General features: G+C 47.7%; 1 protein-coding gene across 1 annotated transcript; it reads left to right on the top strand.

Annotated features, from left to right (window-relative positions):
- The first annotated feature begins 329 nt into the window (after positions 1-329).
- TCF21 (transcription factor 21) lies at positions 330-3,096 on the top strand. The gene is made up of 2 exons (XM_015623418.1): positions 330-969; positions 2,549-3,096. Exons 1-2 carry the CDS (start codon positions 520-522, stop codon positions 2,636-2,638), a joined length of 540 nt encoding a protein of 179 aa, XP_015478904.1. The 5' UTR covers positions 330-519; the 3' UTR covers positions 2,639-3,096.
- The last annotated feature ends 7,651 nt before the right edge of the window (positions 3,097-10,747 follow it).

Raw genomic sequence — 10,747 nt, 5'->3', positions numbered from 1 at the left:
AGAAGGAGGAGGAGGAAGCGGGAGGATAGAAAGACAGAGCAGGGGGAGAGAGAGTAAGTGAGTTGCTTTACTCCAGTTGTGAAGATTTGAATCCCAGTTCCGTGTTCTCGGCAAAAGCTTGCTGGGATACCTCATTCCCTGTCCTGTGCAAAGGTCTGTGATTGGGGATGTGGAGTGCTCAGCGGGAAGGGCCCCTCCCCTGGGCTGGATCCGCCTCTCTTATCCCCCAGATAAATTACTAGTGTCCTCACTAAATTCCTCGGCTTTCTCTCTCCCTCTCTCTCTCCCTCTCTCACACAATCTCACTCCCTCCCTCAGACACAGGCAAAGCGGGGTTGGGGGGCGGGAGGGCGGGGATCCTCTCTGGACTGGTATTGTGCCTTAGGTCCTGGGCGGGGAGGGAAGGGGAGGAAAATACTGGCACCCCTTCTCTCCTACGTCGCCTTGAAATAGATTTGAGGAGCTGCCCTTCTTCCCCCCTCCCCCCTTTCCTGCTGATCGTTTGGCATCATCCAGACCATGTCCACTGGGTCCCTCAGTGATGTGGAAGATCTGCAGGAGGTGGAGATGCTGGAGTGCGATGGCCTGAAAATGGATACTAACAAAGAGTTTGGGGCGTCCACCGAGAGCAACGAGGAGGGATCCAATGGCGAGAATGGCTCCCCTCAGAAGGGGAGAGGGGCCTCGGGCAAGAGGAAAAAAGCTCCCCCCAAGAAGAGCCCTTTAAATGGAGTGAGCCAGGAGGGAAAGCAGGTACAGAGAAATGCTGCCAACGCCAGGGAGAGGGCAAGGATGAGGGTCCTTAGCAAAGCCTTCTCCAGGCTTAAGACCACCCTACCCTGGGTGCCCCCAGACACCAAACTTTCCAAACTGGACACCTTGAGGTTGGCCTCCAGCTACATTGCTCACCTGAGGCAGATCCTGGCCAATGACAAGTACGAGAACGGCTACATCCACCCAGTCAACTTGGTAAGTCGCAGTCTGCTGGGGACAGGCGCTCCGTGCCTGTGCATGGGGAGAGGGGGGTGAGGAGCTGGAGTGGGGCATGTGCGGGGACAAAACTTTGCTATGCTTCTCACAGAGAACCTGGTGCCAGTGGGGTGGAAAGCGGTACAGTACAAGGGGATAGGCTCCCAGCTACCCTGCTGCCCTGTGCCCTGAGCACCAAGCCTTCTAGGCCCCCTCTGCTGTTCCTGGCAATCCCTTCCAGGAGACAGGCAGCCACGCTGGCCACAAATAAGCAGGGGCAGGCTTTACACTTTACTGCCCCAGAAACCACATCGGGTTGGTGGCAGCTTTCTGGGCAGGTATAGGAATTTGGGTAGAAGAGGGTGTGTTTGAGGAAGGACCCAGGATTTATTCTTATCCTGTGTCTCTACCCTAATGTTTCCTGACACAATACTGTCCCCAGCTACTAGCTTTTCAAAGACAGGACTTGTGCTCAGCAGCTCAGGTTTGCTGAGTCCAGGACGTTTCTCCTATCCCTGTAAACTGGCACAGGAGAAATAAATACCAGTGCAGACTCCCCATAGGTGTCTGCCCCAGGCACACTCCACAATGCCTCTCCCTGGGCTGTGTGATGTCCCTCCTGCTGCTCCCACCACATAAAATTTTACTGAGCAGCCCTGAATCTCCCGACCGTACCCGGCCGCCAGAAATATCCAGTTTCCAACTCTAAAAATATGTACAAATGATGTAAACCGGGGATAAGAAAGATCTGCCTGGCTCTTTTTAGACATACAGCCTTTACACTGCCCACACGTGCAGACCCTGACTCATAAATGGATCACAGAGGGGAGCTGGGGATGTTTCATTGAGGTCAGGCTCTGCCTTTTGAGCTCTGGACTCTGGGGGCAAGTACTCTACCCACTGTGTCAGCTGCTAAGGGCCTGGGAGCTAATTTTTGATTAAAAACAAAATCCTCAGAGCACCAACATAGGAAAAAAATAAGTAAACCAAACCAGCACCCAAAATAGATATAACCTCCCTCCTCTTCTGCACAGAGGCACACCAAAACATTCTCCCCGAGCTGCGGGAGGCCAGGGAGAGCGGCCGGGGGCTGCGGGGGCTCCGAGCAGCTCCTGCGCCCGGGGTAGCGCGGCGAGGCGTAAGGCGGCTCCCGCTGGCCGGAGTCCCCACGCCGGCCACAACCAGACGCGGGGGGAGGCGCGGCTACGGCGGGGTGACCGCGGCGATTATGCCGGGGGGATGCGAATTGTGCCGGAGCCAGGCGGCTCCTTTCTCGCTCCCTTCTGCCGCGGATCAGACGGGCTTCGCCGCCCCGAGGACGCCCGATGGGGACCGCCGGGGCTGTGAGGCGAAGCGGCATCAGCCGCCGGCGAAAGGCAAAAGGGTCCTTGCCGAAACCAGCGGCAAATGCCCAGGCCTGAGCCCCTCTGGGAGCTGCCCGAAGTAGACTCAGGTGGGGAATGCCGGGCTCGGTCCCCCCAGACGCTCCCGAGCCGGAGCCGCTGGCGATATGAGCGTTGCAAATGTGCATTTCTCCGTGTGTAACCCCCTTCCCACTCGTGTCTTTTCCTGGCTACAGACTTGGCCTTTTATGGTAGCCGGCAAACCCGAGAGTGACCTGAAAGAAGTGGTGAACACAAACCGCTTGTGCGGCCCGACGGCATCCTGAGCCCCGCGGCCGGGCCAGCAGCGTCCTTCCCGGCGCGGCCGTGGAGCGGGCGGCGGGGCGGGCAGGGACCCGCCGCGGCCCCGCCGCTGCCCCGGGCCCCGGGCAGAGCCACGGGGAGAGCCGCTCTGCCGGCGCAGAGGAGAACAAATGTGCCCTAGTAAAGACTCCATCCACCCCGAGAGATCCTGACTCTATTTAACTTTATTAAATGCGTGTACAGTCGAGTGTCCTGCAACCACAGCCTTGCTGGTTCAAGAGCTACTAGAGAAAAGACAGAGATCAAACCAAACCTACCCCGCGTGTATCTTTTGTCTGAGACCTGTGAAATATGTAGATGCCTAGAAAAACTGACTTTGACAGTCATCTCTATGAAGTAATTCACCATAAAGATATATAGATATATTTTCTTCAAGCAGATTCTGCTCTATTTCTGTGAATAAACCTTCCTTTCTACTGAGCACGGAGCCGTGTTAAGTGTTCGTTTGAGACTCTCGGGCTCGGCGGGGGAAGGACTGAGCCTCCGCCGGCTCCGCCGCCCCACGAAGCGGCCGTGCTGCGGGGATCCCGCCTCTCCGCCCCGGGCCACAGGAGGTCTGCTTTCCCGGAGCTAAAGACCTGGAGCAAACCCCTGGGGGAGGGGGTGGCTGGGTCCGCAGCTCGCCGCGGGAGCCCGGCCCGGCTCCGCAGCCCGGCGCCCGGGCGCTGCGGGAGCCGCCCCCGCCGCTCCGCTCCGCGGGGACAGGAGCAGTGATCTATTGATGAAGTACAGTCGGTCCTCAGCGCCGGGAATTTTTAACTTAAACATCTCCTCTCTATCGATCAGCGAGCCCGTGGGAGATGAGGCTGAGATAAACAGGAGTGCGGGGCGCTCCCCCTGCACCGGCAGCGGCCGCCGGCAGCTGATGCGCCAGATCCCACCGCGCTGTTTAATGTTTCAGGGTTATGACCGCACTGTTTACAAGATGTCTTCGGTTATTTATACTGTTATTATTAGCAGAGGGGCTTTAAATTTCCGCCTCACTTGCTCTTTCAATACCGTCCCTCGGTTCCGTTTGATACCTGGGTACTTTCTTGCCGAAAGCAGGAGAGGGGCAGCAGGGGCTGCAGGGCCGTCCTCCGGACCAAGCCCTCCGTCCCCGTTAGTTACTGGGACCGGCGGCAGGGCCCGGGGCGCGGTCAGAGGCAGCGCGGGGGCTACCGACCCTCCCGGGGGCTCCCTCCCCCGGGTATCCCCCACAGGCCGGTGTTGAACTGCTCCGGGCATCCGTGCAGCCTGGATTGTGTTAATTCTCATCCCTCACTTTCCCCCGAGATAACTGGACGAGGTGGCGCGTCCTCCAGGTGACCCAAATTCACCGGTCGGGTTCATGCGTGGGCTAGGTTAGGTTTAATTAAAGCAGCTCGCTGTGAACTGAGAGCTGTGCAAACATCTCGGCCCTCATTATGAAAAGGGCCAGGACCTGCTGTATCATCCTAATGGTTGTGGAGGGGAGAGCTGTTTAATTTCACTTTTGCTCAGCTTTATCTCCATGCCACACAATTAAGAGCAGACCTCTGTGTCTGGCCTAACCATGTGCAATTTCACTGTTGTGGACAGGACTGCACCAGGTGAGACACGCACTTACACACAGGGGCTTGACTGACTTTGCAGCCACACACAGACCCTGAGCAGCCACAGCTTTTGCTGAAGAGACGAGCGGCTCTGGTAACCACAGCTGAACAGGCTGATTTGCTCATTTCTTTGGCACGGGAAATTCAGTGGGAATTGCTGGTCCGTAAAGGGAGACAGAATAGAGGCCCCCGGCCATAAGCTGAGTGCAGGTGACTGATACAGCAAACGCACATTTTAATCTCTAAATTTACTCACTGAATTGAAGCTAGCCATTGGATTTAACCACTCAAAATCTCAACTTAAATCCATACTAAATAACATCTGGTCAAGACAGCAAGATGCTGATTTCCTTCTAGAAAGCAGAAATTGATACACATCTGAGATATGCATAAATTTGAGTTAAATTCTGTTAGAATACTCTAACACATGCTTCTTTGCCACCCGGTCTTGCAATTCTTGCTAACTGCACTCAGCATCTTCCCACCTAATTAACTATATGCAGTGTTCATTCACCACCTGAAATACAACACTGAAGAAAGGGAAGGGAGGAATACAATGGTACCTTGTGAAATGTGAGGAACACAACTATAACCATGTGCTAAAAGCTGCTGGAACAGTTGAAGATGCTTGCTGTGTACACACGGGCAGTAGACACCATTGCTTCTTGTACTGCTGTTTGCTTTATCTAGCAGTCTATGTTGCAAGTCTCTTGGGGACTAAACTGTTCCTCAAGCATCCTGCACCTTCCTCAGTCCTTGCCTCTGAGCAACAGTTCAGCAACAAAGAAACAAAGAGCAACAAGAAATAAACAAAAGCAACCAGCAGTACACAGAAAGGTAAATAATGACTTCACGCTGATTGTAAAACTATTAGTGGTTTTATCTCAATTTTGAAGACAATGAACATATTTTCCAGAGGCATTTATGTGGCTGGGAACTCCTGGTCCACTGACCTCTTGTGTTAAGGGCACAGACCAGACAGTAATGGCACAGTGCTGGCAGCTGGCTTCAACAGCCCAAGTTTCTTAGATGAATTAAGAGTTCTATTACGCACTTCAGGAGAACAATGAATGAAATTATTCTACCCTGCTGCTGAGTGCAATTTTACCGCAAAATATTTGCAAATAGAAAATGTATGTTTAGTCTGACTGAAGCAATTTATACTTTTGAAAGGAACTCGCATATGTGCTAAGGAAAAGAGCGAACAGGTTTAAATATTGATGTCAATGACTAAAGAAAATATTTTGTTTGCTTTTTTGCTTTTCTGTACAAAGTGATGCATTTTAATATTTACCAAAATATACTTATACCCCCTTTTCATGTGGAAAAAAAGTTGACTTGGTTTATCTTTCTGTATCTACATGGATGTAGATGCAGCTGTGTGAGTGTCTGTATACATTCCCTCCTAGTAATGTTTGAACTCATTGCCTGATTTCAGCTAGATTTGACAGAGGTCTCAAAGATAAGTAAGTTACTATAATTTTTAATATTTTTGTGTGCGTGTGTGAAAACAGGCAGCTGAGTAAAGAAAAAGTCTATAAATTTTGCAACTGAAGGGTTTCAACATCAGTTCAGCCTTTATTGGATACGAGAGCATATAGAGCAGTGTGTCAGCTGTAGATGAAGCTCCAAATGCTGCTTCAGTCACAGGATACAAGTTCATAGAAAACTTGCTTATGGACCTACATGTTTTAAGATAAGAACTCTATAAAAGTAGTTTAGTTCCATTTGATTTTCATACTAGTATTTTTGTTTGTTTGTTTGTTTCTTTGTAAAGAAACTAGTTTCAACCCAGCTACTTCATGACAACTTTCCAATTCAGCTAGAGACTAGCAAATCCTTTATTTGCAGCGCTGACTCAGTGCTCAGGCTCCTGGGTTTGCTGCTGACATTGTGCTCCTTCACAGAAGTTTTCACAGTCTGTAAGGTCTTACACAAAATACCTTTTAGGCTTATCTTATCCTCTCACTGGGATGGAAATCTGCCAGCCTGGAGCATCGGCATAGCAAGAAACCCACTTTGCAGACACCTGCAAAATGCTGTGCTGTTCCGGGCACTGACTGGGGCAGCGAGGCAACAGTGTTGGTCGTGCCCTCAAACTTCAAGGTGCATAAGGAGAACATGTGCAAGATAGCTTATTCTTTCAAGTGCCTCTGAGGTCAAAATTCCCAGCTCACCTCAGAAAATAAAAGACACAGAAAATCTGTGGGGTTTATTCTGTAGGGAAGCTGTTTTGAATCCTGGACATAATGATAAGATCACAAGCACAGTTTTGCTTGATGTATTTGTATTTGTAACTCCTCAGTTGTGTCTGCCTGAAAAAAAAACTTGCTTCCTTTAAACAAATCACATATATTTTTCAGTTTCAGTGAAACTGAAATTTTTATCAGCAAACAACCAAGCATCCTGTAATTGCCATGTATATACACACCTGGAAAATCCTCCATACAGAATTTTTCCCAACAGTCAGATTCAAATTACTTGTGTTCATTGCTGGCCCATGTAGCATTGACTATTCCCATATTAAGGCTGTGCTATCAAATGCAGGCCCACAGATTCCTTCATGCTCTTCACCCCAGAATAGTTCATGGCTGGGAAGTGGCACAACCAGTAGTAATGGCACTTTTTTGTCACTAGTGCTGCAAAACTAGTGACGTGTCTTGGCTTGAGGAATTTCTGCAATTCTGAGATGACACAGGTCTGACCTAAAAGTTATGCCCCAGGAAGGATGGGGTAAAGGCATGTGTTACCTTTGAGAGGACTGTTGCCAGCAGACTGCAAAACCAGCAAAGTTCTGCAAGTAACTGGTTTCACTTCAGACACTGGTGTCTCTGAGTATAAAACTGACTTCGAGTAGGCCCAGGCATGCAAGTCATCCCATTTCCCAAATTCGGCAGGGACATACCCTAGGGTCACAACAGTCCAGAGATGACGCATTTTCTTGCCTTAGGGTTTTGCCCTTAAACTGAAACTTGTAAACAGATGAAACACGTTTTCAAGCCAATGCGCATGCGTGCACTCAGTTACGCCATCCTGAAAACCTCCTTGCAAGGAAAAAAAGATCATAACAAAAGCAAGAAAATAAAAAACAGTATAAATCCTTCCTTCACTTCAAATTTTAAGAGGTCCTTCTCCATGAGCAAATTAAAAACCCCAATCTTTATTTAGACCTCAGGCTGTTGTGTAAACTATTAGACCATATCCAACTGTAAATATGGATTATCTACAGTCTTGAGTTTTCTCTTGGTTGTTTACAAGTTGTTTCAGAAACAAGGCTCAGAAACACTAGGGAAAGAAAGCAAGGGTTTAGCTACACAACCAGGAGACAAGAAGAAAGGGAGAAAAAGTTATAGAATAATTCCTCTTCCTCTGATTACCACAGCTCAGTCCTTGTGGCAGGATGGGTTCAGGAAGGGAGGAACTATCAGCAGCTCCATCACAGACGGGTGGAGCCAGACCACCGAGGAGATGGAAACCACGAGGTTGAGAGCTGCAGCTGCCTTTTCCTGGGAGGAACATCTGTGAAAGCCTGCACGGCAGCAGCAGGGGAGGAGGAGTGGGCACAAGCAAAGACCGTTCCCAGGGATGTGCTCACACATATATATAACTGTCCCTGGATGGTTTCCCAGGCTGCTGCAGCAGCACTTCCCTCCCCTGTCAGGGAAGAGGCAAAGACCATCATGAGGGACATGCAGTCGAAGTGTCAGCACACTGACTCTCAGTGCTCTTGCTGCAGCATCCTGTTTCCTGTGATGCTTTTTGATGGCTGAGGTGACCAGAATGGGAACAGCTCTTCCTCGTTGATAACATGTTTTCTTCTTTTCTTTTACACTCTTGGCATCTAAGATTCAATACAGAAAGTACACAGAAGACAGGAGTCATCTTGCAGCATTTGGCTGTCCCCTCATGACCAAATGTTTTTCTACGGGAGGCCGCTATCATTATACAGATGGGAAGAAAAAGAGATGACAAATGACTGGCTGAAGGTTCACACGTAAGTTTGGAATAGGCACCAGCTTTTCTGGTGCACAACCATGTGGGTTGCTCTCCTAGGCATGCTGAAATCACCAGGGATGTTTACTCTTTGAACTCAGTACAAAGACAGGAATCAGGAATCAGTAAGGTCTGGGGAGTGATCCTCTCAGCTACACTTACTAGAACAGACAAACCAGGCTATGGACCATGCTCTGCCTCCAACAGTCAGTGCTGTGGCTGGGGACACATCCACACAGATATGAATTTCAGTCTATTCACCAAAGGTTAAGAGCAGCCCCCTATACTACTCCAAAACCATGCTTAGATACTTTCTGGGAAAAAGTCAGACAGGCCAAAGGCATAGCAAGGATCCTGCTAAAACCAAAGCACAAAGAAAGATAAGCCTCAGCCCTGTTTTATCTATCAGTGTCACTGCAGCCTTAGCAGCTACAGCAGTTGAGATACTTGATGCCATTTTCTCACTTCAGTCTCATGCTCTTCTCACTTTTTTCTAGAACAAACTGCTTTCTTCTTTTATGGGCCAAAAATTCTTAGTTCCTCTTTGCTATTTGTATCTCATAACTAATATATATGAAGACTAAAGGTCACTAGGAGCAAGAGGCTAAGCTCAAGAGCAAACATAACATGAAATATAAGCAATATTATACCCCAAATTATGACCTGAATGAAAACCTCTGTTCATTTGTTACCTAATTCTGCAATACCTTTTCTACCCGAGTTGTGAGTTGCCTGACACCAACATTTGACGTATGCCCTCACAGTAGCCCTTTCTCACCATTGCCAATTAGCACCAAGTTAACCTCATCTCAAGATCTGGAATTGAGATATTCCTTAAATCCATGGGAAGAATTCAAACATCAATATCGTTCAACATCATTCTGCTGGCATAGGAAGCAAGCTGGACGGGGGGAGCAGAGGCCAGCACCCTCAGTTTGGCTACAGGTTCAGCACTGCAGGGAAGCTGCTGAGGAATCAATGTTACTATCTTCCCACAAATTTTTCTTCCTCATTTCCCTCACACTCAGTCTTCTAATTCTACTTTCACCATGCTTCTCTTACTGCCAAAAGAAGTAAGCATGCATAATCTGTAAATGCTTTCAGTCATAGAGGCTGAAACTACAGATATGTATAGAATTATTGTGAAGTTTACTGAACAGAAGTCTCATTCTGATAGTTTGACTTTTTATGTTGAGATACTTCACTGCCATTTTCTTAATATGCTTATTTTATATTAAATAGTATACCTAGCAATATATATTATGCAATATACAGATATACACACTATGCAATATATATATACTATATAAAAATGTGACATAAATATTTACATACTATGTAGTAACTGTATTTATCTTTTCTATAAACAAACATATAAAATAATACATATTATAAAATTAAACAAGGTTTAAATATTGTGGAGATGGTATAAGTGCCACTTACAGCAGGGAGGAAATTGTTCAACAGCGGCGGCATGAGTTATCATATCGTACATCATCAGAGAGGTGTGAGAAAGCACAGCTGAGTTTACTGTTTCACCTGATAAACTAAGCCCTGGAGCAAAGGATTCCCTCCCTGACTGACTTCTTGCTCATTCCCTCATGGCTGCCAGCCTGGGAGATGTTTCATAATTAACCTGCAGTATCATGTTTGCAGCTGATGACCATTTCACACTTGGTCATTTCCATGGAACATCCATGACACTGGTTGCTACTGCATACTTCTTCAAACATGAATACTTTAATGCAATCTTCCACTCAGACACCACAGTATTTACAACACAGCTGCGTAAAACTCTCCAGCTAGCCTTCACTGTGGGCTGCCTCAGGAGGCCATCAAGATTTATTCTTTCCCTGCTACACTTTCCCATAGTCTACCTTGCACAGGATCTTATCTGATTGAAATTTAATCCTGTAAAAATAGAAATATCCTGATAACCAAGCATTTGCTTCAGTCTGATGAGTGATTTCCTTTTACAGAAACCTGCAGCTACAACTCAATAACATAATGAAATTGCATCTTCATTCAGTCTCACTGCTGTAATTACTGAACAAAAAAACATGTGCAGTGTCCTAAAGTTCAGTTACCTTGTTTTTACTGCACACTTACCGGTAGTCCCAAGCAGCCCACAGTTCCATGCTACAGAATGTCCAAGCACAGAAAACACCCTCCCCACATCTCCATCTCCTTTTTACTTCCCAAACAAGAGATTGCAAAATAAAGACATAGGAGAATGAAATAATGTAGTAAGGAAGTGACAGTGTCAGAAACGGCCTCTGTGCCTTCTCTGTCTGATGTCATACAGCATCTGGTAATTTAGAACCTCACGAAGATCCAGATCCCTGGCATCTCAGTCATACTAGTGGAGGAAGCCATGGAGACAAGTTAGAGTTGCATGGAAGAATGGAGACTGAGAAGTGGAGAAGGGAAAGAAAGGACAACCAGTTTTGTAAAATATATAGGTATGGAATAAAATTGCAGCACAACTGAAAAACTTACAAGTCA

Source organism: Parus major, chromosome 3 (genome assembly GCF_001522545.3).
Source record: "Parus major isolate Abel chromosome 3, Parus_major1.1, whole genome shotgun sequence".
Lineage (NCBI taxonomy): Eukaryota > Metazoa > Chordata > Aves > Passeriformes > Paridae > Parus > Parus major.
The sequence above is the reverse complement of the archived record's forward strand: the minus strand, read 5'-3'. Positions and strand labels throughout refer to the sequence as shown.